This window comes from Saimiri boliviensis, chromosome 6 (assembly GCF_048565385.1).
Source record: "Saimiri boliviensis isolate mSaiBol1 chromosome 6, mSaiBol1.pri, whole genome shotgun sequence".
NCBI classification, from domain to species: domain Eukaryota; kingdom Metazoa; phylum Chordata; class Mammalia; order Primates; family Cebidae; genus Saimiri; species Saimiri boliviensis.
Window position 1 is genome coordinate 54546361 of NC_133454.1, and position 16511 is coordinate 54562871.

Consider the following 16511-nt stretch of genomic DNA (forward strand, 5'->3'; position numbering starts at 1 on the left):
TTTTAAGAGACGGGGTCTCACTATGTTGCCCAGGCTGGTGTGCAGTGGCTATTCACAGGCGCAATCCCACTACTGATCAGCACAGGAGTTTTGACTTGCTCCGTTTCTGACCTGGGCCGGTTCACCTCTCCTTAGGCAACCTGGTGGTCCCCCGCTCCCGGGAGGTCACTATATATATATATATGTATATATAATTTTTTTTTTTTTGAGATGGAGTTTCGCTCTTGTTACCCAGACTGGAGTGCAATGGCGTGATCTCGGCTCACCGCAACCTCCGCCTCCTGGGTTCAAGCAATTCTCCTGCCTCAGCCTCCTGAGTAGCTGGGACTACAGGCACGCGCCACCATGCCCAGCTAATTTTTTTTGTATTTTACTAGAGACGAGGTTTCACCATGTTGACCAGGATGGTCTCGATTTCTTGACCTTGTGATCCACCCGCCTCGGCCTACCAAAGTGCTGGGATTACAGGCTTGAGCCACCGCACCCGGCCTAAGGTCACCATATTGATGCCAAACTTAGTGCAGACACCTGATCAGCATAGCACACTACAGCCCAGAACTCCTGGGTTCCAGAGATCCTCCAGCCTCAGCCTCCCGAATAGCTGGGACTACAGGCATGCACCACTGTGGTGCCCTTTGGGGTATTATCTTCCTACACACCAGGGCAACTTCTGAACTCATCACCCTCCTGGAAAGACCCCCCCACCATTTTGGGGGAGCAGTCCCTCAAGGACAGGCTGGGTTCCAGATGCTCATGCACACAGGAATACTGCCTTACACAGGAGTCCCAAAAGAAGGGGTGATTTATATCCCCACCTTAGTTACCCAGCTCTCAACAGCTGGCTAAGCCACTAGGATCCAGCCAGAGTGGCCCCCTCCTGGCCTGAGGGCCAGCTACCCATCCTGAAAAACCTGTCTGTTGCCCCCACCCTTTTGAGGCTATAGGGCCCAAGGGGCAGGTTGGACTGGATTCCCTCCAGCCCCTCCCACCCCCAGGACAAAATCAGCCACCTCAGGGGCAGGGCCTCACTTGCCTCAAGAACCCTGGCCTGCCAGCACCTGTTCCGGCTCCCAGCCCAGCATGGCACCCCTGCTGCCCATCCGGACCTTGCCCTTGATCCTGATTCTGCTGGTGGTGCTGTCCCCAGGGGTTGCAGGTCTCTGCCATCTCTGGCAGGGGTGGGAAGGGAGCTGGGGCCCTGGAGAGGGAGCACTGTACCTTCCAGGGCTCTCAAAGAGAGGTCTGGATAGTTGGGAATCAGGGCTGGTGATGGGAGTGATCAGGTATCAGACACTGGGCCCAGGACACACTCCTGATCCTCCTTCAGACCTAGGAGGCAGAGGAGTGTGGGCAAGGATCCGAGGCTGCAGGGAGGGGTGAGGTTGGGTGCTGCCCAGCTCCTGGCATCCTGGATCTGGCTCTGGGGACTGCTTGGTAGAGCATGCAGCTTCTGCAGCCCAAGCCTGCCATCTGGTGGTCACACGGCACAGGCTTGCCAGGCGTCCCCAAACTTTTTACACAGGGGGCCAGTTCACTGTCCCTCAGACCGTTGGAGGGCCGCCACATACTGTGCTCCTCTCACTGACCACCAATGAAAGAGGTGCCCCTTCCTGAAGTGTGGCAGCGGGGTGGATAAATGGCCTCAGGGGGCCGCATGCGGCCCGCAGGCCGTAGGTTGGGGACGCCTGGCTTGGCTATTCTGCCCAGGCTTCGCAGAGTGGAAAGGGAGACGGCTCCAATTGGACGGAACAGATCTGTTGGCCAGGAGGTCAATCCCCACCTGAGCTCCCTCCTGCCTCCCATCAGAGTTCAACATCTCAAGCCTCTCTGGTCTGCTGTCCCCGGTGCTATCGGAGAGCCTGCTGGTTGCCTTACCACCCTGTCACCTCACAGGAGGCAACGCCACACTGATGGTCCGGAGAGCCAATGACAGCAAAGGTCTGCTACCTTCTCCCAAGGCATCCCTCTAGTCCCCAAAGGCCCCTTCCTGGGACACCCCCTGTGCCCCTTTTCCCATTCATGCCTTCCGTCCACCCTTTCCTGGGGCACCCTAAAAGCTACCCCTTCTCCTTGGGGCCTCCAGAAACTTGACCAAGCCTTCCCCTCTCCCAATTTCTGTCCAGTGGTGAAGTCCAGCTTTGTGGTGCCTCCGTGCCATGGGCGCAGGGAACTGGTGAGTGTGGTGGACAGTGGAGCTGGCTTCACAGTCACGCGGCTCAGTGCATACCAGGTGACCAACCTTGTGCCAGGAACCAAATACTAGTAGGTACTGGGTCCAGCCTGGAGTGCCTATGGAAAGGGGTACAGGAAGAGAAGCCGGTGTGGGGGAGATCTGGTGGACATGGGGAGAGAGTGAGGGCACAGCAAAAGGGGGTGAAAGCTGGGCCTCTCTTGGAGCAGTGCACATAAGGGAGCCGCAGCTGCAAAGGGAGGTGACCCAGGCTGGAGCCCCTCTTCCTCTAAGTCCCAGATACTCACTGAGGTTTCTCTACTCTCTCCCAAACCCACCACAAAAGCATCTCCTACCTAGTGAAGAAGGGGACAGCCACTGAGTCCAGCAGAGAGATCCCAATGTCCACACTCCCTCGTAAGTAACACTCCCACCTCCCTTTCCTGTCTCAGTGGACAAAATCTTCCCTGATCGTTCCTGCCTCATCCCCAGTCCGGGTTGCCTGTGCCTCCCCGTGTGTCCTCAGGGCCCCTGCTTACCTCTATCCTAGCACAGAGCCTTTGGCATGGCAACTGCACACTCAGCTAAAGGTTCCTCCTGGGCAGGGACTGTGTTCTATTAACTTTTCCTCAGCAGCTGACGTAGGAGACGCTTCATAACTGTGTATATGACGGGTGTTTGGATCCATCAGCTGGTCAGTTTGTTGGCTGGCTGAGTGCAAGGCTGTGAGCCCCAGGCAAGCTGGGGACTTCTGCCCACAGTGGCCTCCCTCTCCCTCTTCTAACAGGAAGTAACATGGAGTCCATTGGATTGGGCATGGCCCGAACGGGGGGCATGGTGATCATCACAGTGCTGCTCTCTGTTGCCATGTTCCTGCTGGTCCTGGGCTTCATCATTGCCCTGGCACTGGGTGCCCGCAAGTGAGGAGGTCCACCCAGAACACTGGCTTCTCCAGGAAGCCCCGGACACCGTCCAGCTCCCAACCCTGCCTACTCCCAGGCCCAGGCCTGTGGCTCCCTTGGTGCCCCCACCTCCTCCTCCTGTCCCCCTCTCCCCGAGAACCTTCTCCTCCCTCTGTCCCTCTCCTTGCCCCCAGTGCCTCACCTTCCAATACTGTTATTCCTCTCACCTCACTCCTGTCAGAATCAACTTTCCTCCCATTTTATCACTTCAAACCCCTGCATAACAATTCCCCCTCCTTCCGTGAACTAAGTCCCTCTAATAAAGGCTGAGGCCATCTGCCACGTGTTTCCCTTTAGTGGTCTCCATCTTGGCTCAAACCTATCAAATCTATGTCCAGGCTGCAGGTGCTCCCAGTCCCCTCCTGGCCCACAGCCCAGAGTTACTTTGCCCATGAGGCAGGCAAGGGCCAGATAAGAACAGAACCCAGGAGTCAGAGTTCTTGGAGACACACCGGGACTGTGGGCTTGGCACTGTCTACAGCACACAGTAGGGCACCCAACCAGGGGTAGGGGTCAGGGCAGAAGCTGGGGCTGGTGCTCCATGTGGAGGCCTGGAGGCCTGAGGGTTGGGGGTGGGAGGCAGGCAGAGCAAGGGAAGTGCTGGGGAAGAGGAGAGGCTCTGTCTGGGAGAAGGCGCAGTGGCTCACGCCTGTAATCCCAGCACTTCTGAAGGCCAAGGTGGTCAGATGGCTTGAGGTTAGGAGTTTGAGACCAGCCTGGCCAACATGTTGAAACCCCGTCTCTACTAAATGTACAAAAAAAAAAAAAAAATTAGCCAGGTGTTCTGGTGGGTGCCTGTAACCCCAGCTACATCCTAGTGGCTAAGGCATGAGAATTGTTTGAACCCAGGAGGTAGAGGTTGCAGTGAGCTGAAATTGCACCACTGCACTCCAGCCTGGGCGACAGTGAGACCCTGTCTCAAAAAAAAAAGACAAAGAAGACGCCACCAGGCTGAGACCCAAGGACAGGACATTGAGGAGGGAAGAACAGCTAAAAGAATTCTCGGACATGAAAACGAAAGCAGAAGAACCCTGGCTGGAGTGGCCCAAGAGTAGAACAGCTTAGTACTGAGGGAAAAGGGCAGGAGTGGTCACCTTCCTTCATTTTTGTCCTCTGAAGTATAAAATATATTCTTTTTTTTTTTTTTTTTTTTTTTAAAGATGGGGTTTCACCCTGATGGCCAGGCTGGTCTTGAACTCCTGACCTCAGGTGATCCATCCACTTCAGCCTCCCAAAGTGTTAGGATTACGGGCGTGAGCCACTGCGCCCGGCCACAATATATTCTTTATAAGGATCGGTGATTTTTTTTTTTTTTTTTTTTGAGATGGAGTTTCGTTCTGTCACCCAGGCTGGAGAGCAGTGGCACCATCTCAGCTCACCATAATCTCTGCCTCCCAGGTTCAAGCGATTCTCCTGCCTCAGCCTCCTGAGTAGCTGGGACTGCAGGTGCACAACACTGTCATGCCTGCCTAGTTATTGTTGTTTTGTATTTTAGAAGAGACGGGGTTTCACCTTGCTGCCCAGGATGGTCTCAAACTCCTGAGCTCAGACAATATGCCTGCCTCATCCTCCCAAAGTGCTAGGATTATAGGCATGAGCCACCACGACTGGCCAGGATCGGTGATCTTTGCATAGGGTAAAGATCTTCAATGCCAGGCCTGATCCCCTAACTGTCCCCCAGCTCTTACCGGGTTCCCTCCAGTGTCCCAGGCTCCCTCTTGCCTCAGGGCCTTTGCACAACTATTCCATATGCCCACATTAATCTTGGGACCACCCCCACCCACCTCCACTCCGGTTTGCATAGTTGGCTTACTGTCCCTTCTCCAGGGAAGCCTTCTCTGACCACCATTTTCTCCCATTTGGTTAGGTTCCACTCTCCTGTCTTTCATGGCATTACCATGGTTTATAACCATGTGTTTGTGTGATTATTTGGTTGTCTCTCCCATCAGACTGTAAGCAGTTGCTTTGCTCCCAAGAGCATATAGTACCTTTGCTCCACAGTGCCTGGGACACAGTACTCAATAAATGCTTGTTGAATAAGTGAACAAATGCACAAATGAATGAACCAGCCACTGAAGAGAAGGACAGAGCTGGAAAAGTGCCCACAATTCTGTGAAAACAATCAGAAATGAATCACAGAATGAGATACGGTATACTGCTACAGTCACAGCTACTTGGGAGGCTGAGGTGGGAGGATCACTTGAGCCTAGGAGTTCATGGCTGGAAGATGCTGTGACAGTGCCTGTGAATAGGCACTATACTCCAGCCTGGGCAATGTAATGAAACCCCATCTCTGAAAAAAATAAAAAAGAAAGAAAACCGGGCACGGTGGCACATGCCTGTAATCCTAGCACTTTGGGAGGCCAAAGTGGGTGGGTTGCTTGAGCCCAGTAGACCAGCTTGGGCAACATGGTGAAACCCTATCGCTCTGTCACTCTGACACCCAGGCTGAAGTGAAGTGTCTCAATTGTAGCTCACTGCAGCCTCAAAATCCCGGGCTCAAGTGATCCTCCTGCCTCAAGTTTTTGTGTACCTAGGGATACAGGTGTGTACCACCATACCCAGCTAACTTTTAAATTTTTTTGTAGAGATGGCATCTCACTATGTTGCCTAGGCTGGTCTCAAACTCCTGGGCTCAAGTGACACTCTCACCTCAGCCTCTCAAAGTGCCGGTGTTACAGGATCTCTGAGGTGTTGAATTTTCTGGCTGGAAACCTTTGTGGCCATGGCGCCTCTGCCTGAGTTCTTGTCTTGCATCAGGAAGAATGAAGTATGCAGACAAGTGAAGGGTAAAGAAGAATTTTTTTTTTTTAACAGAGTCTCGTTCTGTTGCCCAGGCCAGAGTGCACTGGCACATTCTTGGCTCACTGCATCCTCCATCTCCTGGGTTCAAGCAACTCTCCTGCCTCAGCCTCCCAAGTATCTGGGACTACATGCGCACACCACCATGCCCAGCCAATTTTTATTTTTAGTAGAGACGGGGTTTCACCATGTTGAGCAGATTAGCCTTGAACTCCTGACCTCAAGTGATCTGCCCGCCTTGGCCTCCCAGAGTGCTAAGATTATAGTTGTGAGCCACCGTGCCCGCCAGTTTTGGTTTTTTGGTGTTTTTTTTTTTTTGAGACAGAGTTTCGCTCTCGTTGCCCAGGATAGAGTGCAATGGTGCAATCTCAGCTCACCGCAACCTCTGCCTCTTGGGTTCAAGTGATTCTCCTGCCTCAGCCTCATGAGTAGCTGGGATTACAGGCATGGACCACCATGCCTGGTTAATTTTGTATTTTTAGTAGAGACAGGATTTCTTCATGTTGGTCAGGCTGGTCTCCAACTCCCAACCTAAGGTGATCTACCCCACTGGGCCTCCCAAAGTGCTGGGATTACAGGCCACTGACTTGACCAGAAGAGTTTTATTTAGAATTAGAATAGCTCGGGAGTGTTCAGTTCTTAGGAAAGAAGCAGCCCTAGAGAGGGTGGCTCCTCTCTGCAGGCAAGTCATTCCAACACTTCTGCAGGTCTCTGAAGCTCTCAGAAGACAGGGTAGCTCCTCTCTGCTAGCAGATCGTCTCCTCAGCTCTTTTTTTTTTTTTGAGACGGAGTTTCACTCTTGTTACCCAGGCTGGAGTGCAATGGCGCGATCTCGGCTCACCGCAACCTCTGCCTCCTGGGTGCAGGCGATTCTCCTGCCTCAGCCTCCTGAGTAGCTGGGATTACAGGCACGTGCCACCATGCCCAGCTAATTTTTTGTATTTTTAGTAGAGACGGGGTTTCACCATGTTGACCAGGTTGGTCTCGATCTCTCGACCTTGTGATCCACCCGCCTCAGCCTCCCAAAGTGCTGGGATTACAGGCTTGAGCCACCGCGCCCGGCTTCTCTCCTCAGCTCTTAGTGGAGAGGATACTCCCTCTGCAACTGCTTGTCCCATAGTCTCCTGCTATCAGCAGAAAGGGTACTCCTCTCTCTGCAGCTGGCCATCAAGTCCCATCGTCTCTCTGCCCTCTTCATCCTCCAGACATCCCCTGCCCTCTCTGGTTGAGCCCAGGGCTTTTATGGACCTCAGAGGGGAGGAAGGTCCATAGGCAGCCATGGGCAAGCTCACAAGAGGCACCATGAGTCCCCACTCCAGTCAGTGGGACTGGCAGCCCAGCCACCAGCCTTCAGGCCCTCCCTGGCCTGAGGGTGGGGCCTTATTGTGGACCCCACCCCCTCCCACCCACGACTCTGTCTGCCTCCTGCTGCCATTCACAACCCCTGGGCTTGTCCCCAACTCTGCTCTGCTCCAAGATCAGAGCAGGTTCTAGGAGCAGAGAGAGGCCAGGCAGTGGGAATAGACATCCCTAAGCCTGCAGGGATAGGGGATCGGGATGGGGGGCGTCCTTCAGGGGGCCCCTGAGGGTGCAGAGATGCCCAGGTCCTGTGCCTGGGAGGGCAGCAGCTGCAGCTGTACCCAGAAGCTCCCATCCTGCTTCCTGGAACAGGAGGCCCAGGTCTGCAGCCGCACCTGGGAGGGCAGATACTGCCTGTTCCAGGCTCCCCGGAGAGCACAGGGAGGCAATGATCCACAGCTGCAGTCTGGGCAGTTGTAGCCTCCTGGGTGGGGCTCCTGCCTGCTCCATAGAGCAGGAGGGCCTGGGTCTGCAGCTGTGTTTGGTGGCTGCAGTGGCACAGGGAGCTCCTGTCCCAACTCAGATGGGCTCCCACTGGCTCCAGGTACAAGAATCGTTTAAGCCTAGGAAGCAGAGGTTACAGTGAGCCAAGCTAAGGTCATGTCACTGCACTCAAGCCTGGGCAACACAGCAAGACTCTGTCTCCAAAAAAAAAAAAAAAAGTACTACGAGTTTAACTGATCATTTCAGTGGCATTAAGTATACGGACACTGTACAACTATCACTGCTGTCCATTCCCCAATTTTTCATTATCCCAAATAGAAACTCTGTACCCATTAAACAATGACTCTCCACTACCATCCCCTTCAGCTTCTGGCAACTACCATTGATTGTACTATGCATTTGGGCTACTGTAGGTACCTCATATAAGAGGTATTGTACAAAATGTATCCCATTGTGTCTGACTTATTTCACTAAGGATGTCTTCAAGGTCCATCCACATCCTAGCATGTATCAGAATTTCATTTTTTTTTTTTTTTTGAAACAGAACCTCAAAAAAAGGCTCAGATTTGAGGTAGCTGGGATTACAAGCATGCACCACCATGCCTGGTTAATTTTTGTGTTTTTAGTAGAGACAGGGTTTCGCCATGTTGGCCAAGCTGGTCTGAACACTTGGCCTCAAGTGATCCATGTGCTTTGGCTTCCCAAAATGTTGGGATTACAGGTGTGAGCCACTGCACCTAGCAGCATTTTATTCCTTTTTATGGCTGAATAATATTCCATTGGATGGATATTCCACATTTGGTTTATTCATCTGTTGATGAGTGTTTGGGTTTTTCCACTCTTCGGCTATTGTGAATAATGCTGCTGTGAACATGGGTATACAAATACTGATTCAAGGCTCTGCTTTCAGTTATTTTAGGCATATAATCAGAAATAGAATTGTTGAAACATACAGTGATCCTATGTGTAATTTTTTGAGGAATTGTCAAACTGTTTTCTTTTTTCTCTTTGAAATTTTTTTTTTTTTTTTTTTTTGAGACGGAGTTTCGCTCTTGTTACCCAGGCTAGAGTGCAATGGCACGATCTCAGCTCACCGCAACCTCCGCCCCCTGGGTTCAGGCAATTCTCCTGCCTCAGCCTCCTTAAAAAAAAATTTTTTTAAGATGGAGTTTCACTCTTGCCACCTAGGCTGGACTGCAATGGTGTGATCTTGGCTCACTGCAACCTCTGCCTTTTGGGTTCAAGTGATTCTCCTGCCTCAGCCTCCCAAGTAGCTGGGATTACAGGTGTATGCCACCTCGCCTGGCTAATTTTTGTAATTTTTGTATTTTCAGTAGAGACAGAGTTTCACCATGTTGGTCAAGCTGCTAGAACTCCTGACCTCAGGTGATATGTCCATCTCAGATTCCCAAAGTGTTGGGATTACAGGCATGAGTCACCGTGCCCAGCCTAAAATTTTTTCTATTTTTTCCTGCCATACTGCTTTCCACATTGGCTGAACCATTTTACATTATCACCAGTATTATATAAAGAGTTTCCATTTCTCCACATCCTCACCAACACTGTTTTTTGTTTGTTTCTTTGAGACAGAGTCTTGCTCTGTTGCTCAGGCCAGAGTGCAGTGGCGCCATCTCAGCTCACTGCAACCTCTGCCTCCTGGGTGCGAGGGATTCTCCTGCCTCAGCCTCCCAAGTAACTGGGATCACAGGTGCCTACCACAATGCCCAGCTCATTTTTGTACTTTTAGCAGAAACAATGTTTTGCCATGTTGGTCTGGAACTCCTAACCTCAAGGGATCCACCCACCTTGGCCTCCCAAAGTGCTGAAATTATAGGCATGAGCCACCACTCCCAGCCTGTTTTTTCTAATAGCCATCTTATGAAGTGCGAAGTGGTATCTCATTGTTGTTTTGATTTGCATTTTTCTAATGATGTATGCATCTCTTCATGTGCTGATTATTTGTATATTTTCGTTGGAGAAACGTCAATTCAAGTTCTGTGCATATTGTATTTTTTCTTTAGAGAGAGGATCCATGTGCGGTGGCTCATACCTCTAATCCCAGCACTTTGGGAGTCAGAGGCAGCAGGATTGCTGGAGTCCAGGAGTTTGAGACCAGCCTGGGCAGCAGAGTAAGATCTCATCTCTACAAAAAAATTATCAAAAATTGGCCGAGCGCAGTGTCTCACACCTAAAATCCCAGCACCTGGGGAGGCCGAGGTGGGCAGATTACCTGAAGTTGGGAGTTTGAGACCAGCCTCACCAACATGGTGAAACCCTGTCTCTGCTAAAAATACAAAATTATTTGGGCATGGTGGCACATGCCTGTAATCCCAGCTACTCAGGACACTGAGGGAGGAGAATTGCTTGAACCTTGGAGACAAAGGTCACAGTGAGCCGAGATCGCCCCGTTGCACTCCAGCCTGGACAATAAGAGTGAAACTTCGTCCAAAAAAAAAAAATCATAATCAAAAACTAGCCAGGCACGGTGGTGCTCTGTGGTGGGAGGACTGCTTGAGTCCTGGAGGTCGAGGCTACAGTGAGCCATGATTGTGCCACTGCACTCTAGCCTGGATGACAGAGTAAGACTCTGTCTCAAAAAAATAAATAAATACCTAAAATAAAACAATAGAGATAAGGTCTTGCTCTGAAGATCCTCCCACCTCAGCCTCCCAAAGTGCTAGGATTACAGGCTTGAGCCATGGTACCCAGCTCAAACACATATTTGTAAAATTAGGGTAGAAAAATTATTATTATTATTATTTGAAACAGAGTCTTGTTCTATCGCCAGGATGGAATGCAGTGACACAATCTCTGCTCCCTGCAACCTTCACCTCTTGGGTTCAAGCAATTCTCCTGCCTCAGCCTCCCAAGTAGCTGGAATTACAGGCACACACCACCATGCCCAGCTAATTTTTGTATTTTCAGTAGACACAGGGTTTCACCATTTTGGTCAGGCTGGTCTTGAACTACTGACCTTTCGATCCACCTACCTCGGCCTCCCAACGTGCTGGGATTACAGATGTGAGCCACTGTGCCTGACTGAAAAATTATTATTAAAATTATTATTGTTGGCTGGGCACGGTGGTTCACGCCTGTAATCCCGGCACTTTGGGAAGCTGAGTCAGGTGGATCACCTGAGGTCAGGAGTTCAAGACCAGCCTGGCCAACATGGTAAAATACTGTCTCTACTAAAAACACAAAAATTAGCCAGGTATGGTGGCGGATGCCTGTGATCCTAACCACTCAAGAGACTGAGGCAGGAAAACGGGAGGTAGAGGTTGCAACAAGCCAAGATCAAGTCACCGTGCTCCAGCCTGGGTAACAGAGCGGAACTCCATCTCAAAAAAAGAAAAAAAAATTGGCCGGGCATGATGGCTCATGCTTGTAATCCCAGCACTTTGGGAGGCCGAGGCAGGCGGATTACGAGGTCAAGAGATGGAGACCATCCTGACCGACGTGGTGAAACCCCGTCTCTACTAAAAAATACAAAAATTAGCTGAGCGTGGTGGTGTGCAATTGTAGTCCCAGCTACTTGGCAGGCTGAGGCAGAAGAATCACTTGAACTGGTTGGGCACGTTGGCTCACGCCTGTAATCCCAGCACTTTGGGAGACCACGGTGGGTGGATCACCTGAGGTCAGGTGTTCAAGATCAGCCTGACCAATATGGTGAAACTCCGTTTCTACAAAAAAATAAAATAAAATAAAATATAAAAATAAAAGTGGGAGGCAGAGGTTGCAGTGAGCCCAGATTGTGCCACTGCGCTCCAGCCTGGGTGACAGAGTAAGGCACTGTCTCAAAAATACATATATGTGTGCATATATATATATATACACATATACATATATTTTAGAGTCCAGCGGGCTTGGTGGCTCACACCTGTAATCCCAGCACTTTGGAAGGCCAAGGTGGAAGAATCACCTGAGGTCGGGAGTTCGAGACCAGCCTGATTAACATGGTGAAACCCCATCTATACTAAAAATTTAAAAATTAGCTGGGCATAGTGGCAGGCACCTGTAATTCCAGCTACTCAGGAGGCTGAGCAAGAGAATCACATGAACCTGGGAAGTGGAGATTGCAGTGAACCGAGATCATGCCATTTTACTCCAGCCTGGACAACAGTGTGAGACTGTCTCAAAAAACAAAAAACAAAAAGTGTAGAATACTAGCAAACTTTGTTGTTGTTGATTGAGACAGAGACTCAGTCCATTGTTCAGACCGGAGTACAGTGACACGATCTCGACTCATTGCAACCTATACCTCCTGGGTCAGCCTCCAGAGTAGTTCAGACTACAGATATGTGCCACCATGTCCAGCTAATTTTTCTATTTTTAGTAGAGATGGGGTTTCACCATATTGGCCAGGCTTGTATTGAACTCCTGGCCTCAAGTGATCTGCCCACCTCAGCTTCCCAAAGTGCTGGGATTACAAGTGTGAGCCACTGCACCCAGCCAAACTTATTATTATTATTATTATTATTATTAGAAACAAGGTCTTGCTATGTTGCTCAGGAAGGTCTCCACTCCTGGGCTCAAGTTTGATTTTGAGACCAGCCTAGGCAAGAAAGGAGACCACTGTCTCAAAATAAAATGAATTTTAAAAAATAAAAGCAAGGCTGGGTGCGGTGGCTCAAGCCTGTAATCCCAGCACTTTGGGAGGCCAAGGCGGGTGGATCACGAGGTCAAGAGATGGAGACCATCCTGGTCAACATGGTGAAACCCCGTCTCTACTAAAAATACAAAAAATTAGCTGGGCATGGTGGCACGTGCCTGTAGTCCCAGCTACTCAGGAGGCTGAGGCAGGAGAATTGCCTGAACTCAGGAGGCGGAGGTTGCGGTGAGCTGAGATCACGTCATTGCACTCCAGCCTGGGTAATAAGAGTGGAACTCCGTCTCAAAAATAAAATAAAATAAAATAAAAGCAGCTCTTTCCAATCACAAGCATCTGGGGGGTGGTGGAGGAAACTGCTGATTTCACTTTAGTTAAATCAGCATTTATTGAGGGTCTCCTATGTATCAAATCCTAAAATACCTTGCAAAGTTTCTGGTCTGGTACACACGCAGCACATAACACAGTACAGGGTGGATGGTCTCTGCTAGGGGAACCCAGGATGCCACACCAAGGACACAGAGGAGGATGCCTCATCCCCTGGGAAAGTCTGGGACATTTCTAGGACTAAAAGAATAACAGTAATGAATTATAGTCTACTCAACAAAATAAAAATTCAGAGTTGGGCCAGGTGTGGTGGCTCACGCCTGTAATCCCAGCACTTTGGGAGGCTGAGGTGCGTGGATCACTTGAGGTCATGAGTTTGAGACCAGCCTGACCAACATGGTGAAATCTCATCTCTACTAAAAAAACAAAAAACAATTCCTGTGTCCCAGTCGGACTTAAAAAAAAAAAAAATTAGCCAGGTGTGGTGGCACACACCCATAATACCAGCTACTTGAGAGGCTGAGGCAGGAGAATCACTTGAACCTGGGAGGCAAAGGTTGCAGTAAGCTGAGATTGCTCCATTGCACTCCAGCCTGGACAACAAGAACGAAACTCCGTCTCAAAAAAAAAAAAAAAATAAAAAAATCCACTGAGTCTATTCTTTCTTTCCTTTTTTTTTTTTTTTTTTTTTTTTTTTTTTTTTTTTGAGACAGAGTTTTGCTCTTGTTACCCAGGCTGGAGTGCAATGGCACGATCTCGGCTCACCGCAACCTCCGCCTCCCAGGTTCAGGCAATTCTCCTGCCTCAGCCTCCTGAGTAGCTGGGATTACAGGCACGTGCCACCATGCCCAGCTAATTTTTTGTATTTTTAGTAGAGATGGGGTTTCACCATGTTGACCAGGATGGTCTCGATCTCTTGACCTCGTGATCCACCCATCTCGGCCTCCCAAAGTGCTGGGATTACAGGCTTAAGCCACCGCGCCCGGCCTTCTTTTCTTTTTAAAAAATATCTATATATATTTTTTTCTTTTTAAAAGACAGGGTTTCAGCCAGGCACGGTGGTTCACGCCTGTAATCCCAGCACTCTGGGACGCCGAGGTGGGTGGATCACGAGGTCAAGAGATTGAGACCATCCTGGCCAACATGGTGAAACCCCGTCTCTACTAAAAATACAAAAATTAGCTGGGCGTGGTGGCATGTGCCTGTAATCCCAGCTACTCGGGAGGCTGAGGCAGCAGAATTGCTTGAACCCGGGAGGTGGAGGTGTGCCACTGCACTCCAGCCTGGCGCCTGGTGACAGAGTGAGACACTGCCTCAAAAAAAAAAAAAAAAGAAAAGAAAAAGAAAAAGAAAAAGGTTTCACCATGTTGGCCAGGCTGGTCTTGAACTCCTGACCTCAGGGGATCCGCCTGCCTCGGCCTTCCAAAATGCTGAGATTACAGGCGTGAGCCACCACGGCCAGCTGAATCTATTCTTATTTTTTATTTTTTTGACACAGGATCTCACTCTGTTGCCCAGGATGGAGTGTAGTGGCATGATCACAGCTCATTGCAGCCTTGATGACCAGCTAATTTCTAAATTTTTTGTCAAGATGGGGTGTTTGATGTTGCCCAGGCTGGTCTCACATTCATCTGCTTAAGCAATCCTTCCAACTCAGCCTCCCAAAATGCTGAGATTACAGTAGTGACCCACCATGGTTGTCAAGTACATTCTCTGATAAATATGGGAGAAAAAGCTCTTTTTTTACAATAGAATGCTAACTAAATAAATGGAGAAGGAATGATAAATTGAGAAAAATTATCATTTTACAACCATGATACTAACGACTGATTCAAGCAAGAATCATAAACAAATGTTAGTGAGTCCAAGTTTAATGATGAACAGAATTTTAGATCATTTCAGAATATCTCCCCACAAATTATTTACTAATTACAAAAGTGAAAAAAGATAACTTTACAGTAGAGAAACCTTACAGATACCACTAAATAAAATGATTGAAGTTAAACATCACTAATAATGAGACAAACTGACACCATCTGCTTCTTGATACCATGCACTAAGAAAGATCAGCACTTCTTTGGCCCAAAAGCTCCCTCAGCTGGTAAACAACTTCAGCAGTTTCAGGATAAAAATCAATTTACAAAAATCACTAGCACTCCTATACACCAACAACAGCCAAGCCGAGAGCCAAATCAGGAATGCAATCCCATTCATAATCACCACAAAAAGAATAAACTATCTAGTAATACAGCTAACCAGGGAGGTGAAAGATCTTTATAATGAGAATTACAAAACACTGCTCAAAGAAATCAGAGTGGCCAGGTGCAGTGGCTCATGCCTGTAATCCCAGCACTTTGGGAGGCCAAGGCAGGCAGATCATGTGAGGTTGGAAGTTTGAGACCAGCCTGGCCAACACGGAGAAACCCTGTTTCTACTAAAAATACAAAATTAGCTGAGCATGGTGTCACATGCCTGCAATCCCAGCTACTTGGGAGGCTGAGGCAGGAGAATTGCTTCAACCCGGGAGGCGGAGGTTATGGTGACCCAAGATCACGCCATTGCACTCCAGCCTGGGCAACAGCGCTTAAAAAAAAAAAAAAAAGAAAGAAAAACCTCATGAACACAAAGAGGGGAACCACACAGACACTGGGGCCTACTAGAGGGTGGAAAATGGAAGGAGGGAGAGGCGCAGAAAAAAATAACTATTGGGTACTAGGTTTAGTACCTAGGTGATGAAATAATCTGTACAACAAAACCCTGTGACATGAGTTTACCTATATAGCAAACCTGCACATGTATGCTTGAACCTAAAAGTTAGAAAAAAAAAATCACTTCTGTGGTATTCTTGTCAAAAATGCATTCTCTAATTAAGAGGAGACATTAGCCAAACTCAAACTGAGGGCCATTCTACAAAATAAATGGCCTGTACTCTTCAAAAATGTCAATGTTATGAAAGATTATAAAGACAGGGAGGCTGGGTGTGGTGGCTCATGCCTGCAATCACGGCACTTTGGGAGGCTGAGGCAGGTGGATCACTTGAGGTCAGGAGTTTGAGACCTAGCCTGGGCAACATGGCAAAACCCTGTCTCTGCCAAAAATTAGTTGGACATGGTTTCCCACACCTGTGTGGTCCCAGCTACTCAGGAGGCTAAGGTGGGAGGATTGTTGGAGCCTGAGAAGTCAAAGCTTCAGTGAGCTGTGATTGTATCACTGCATTCCAGCCTTTGTGACAGAGTGAAACCCTGTCTCAAAAACAACAAAAAAAGTAAGGATGGCTTGTCCAATGGTAGTGGGTTATCAGAACTTATTAATAAAATTTGTGTCACTAAAGTTGGCATACAATCTCCTATTGCTAAATTTGACTGGCTTAAAAAAAAAAAAAGAGAAATTGTTCCAGATTAATGAAGAGTAAAGAGACATGAATATTAAATGTATTGCATAATGCTGAAAGGGATCCTAGGCCAGAAAAAAAAAATTATATAAATGACATCATTGGGACAATTGATAAAGTTTGAGAAATAACTATATTAAATATAACATTGAATCAATCTTAAATTTTCTGATTTCTGATTTTCTGAATACATAAAACAATATCCGGTCCGGTGTAGTGGCTCACGCCTGTAATCCAAGCACTTTGGAGGCCAAGGTGGGCGGATCACTCCCTTGAGGTTGGGAGTTCAAGACCAGCCTGACCAACATGGTGAAACCCCAACTTAAAAAAAACAAAAAACAAAAAAAAAACCCTTGTTTTAGGAAATACAGAACTATGTATGAGTAAAGGTACATAATGTCTGCAAATTACTCTCAAATCATTAAGCAAAACAATATACATGCACTATAT

At 48.7% G+C, this 16511-nt stretch overlaps 1 protein-coding gene across 2 annotated transcripts; it reads left to right on the forward strand.

Moving 5' to 3' along the window:
- The first annotated feature begins 1027 nt into the window (after positions 1–1027).
- Positions 1028–3414, forward strand: UPK2 (uroplakin 2). 2 transcript variants are annotated; one of them, XM_003923620.3, is made up of 5 exons: positions 1028–1156; positions 1807–1938; positions 2124–2262; positions 2517–2587; positions 2958–3414. In XM_003923620.3, exons 1-5 carry the CDS (start codon positions 1081–1083, stop codon positions 3092–3094), a joined length of 555 nt encoding a protein of 184 aa, XP_003923669.3. In that variant the 5' UTR covers positions 1028–1080; the 3' UTR covers positions 3095–3414. The 2 variants fall into 2 exon arrangements, with proteins under 2 accessions (XP_003923669.3, XP_074256381.1); XM_074400280.1 differs by having other exon boundaries at positions 1052–1156; positions 2517–2591; positions 2962–3289.
- Positions 3415–16511: the final 13097 nt, after the last annotated feature.

Coding starts and splice junctions, on each gene's coding strand:
- UPK2 (XM_003923620.3), top strand. CDS start 1,081: ATGGCACCCCTGCTGCCCATCCGGACCTTGCCCTTGATCCTGATTCTG. Junction 1,939..2,123: donor GAGAGCCAATGACAGCAAAG/GTCTGCTACCTT, acceptor ATTTCTGTCCAG/TGGTGAAGTCCAGCTTTGTG. Junction 2,263..2,516: donor GTGCCAGGAACCAAATACTA/GTAGGTACTGGG, acceptor CCACCACAAAAG/CATCTCCTACCTAGTGAAGA.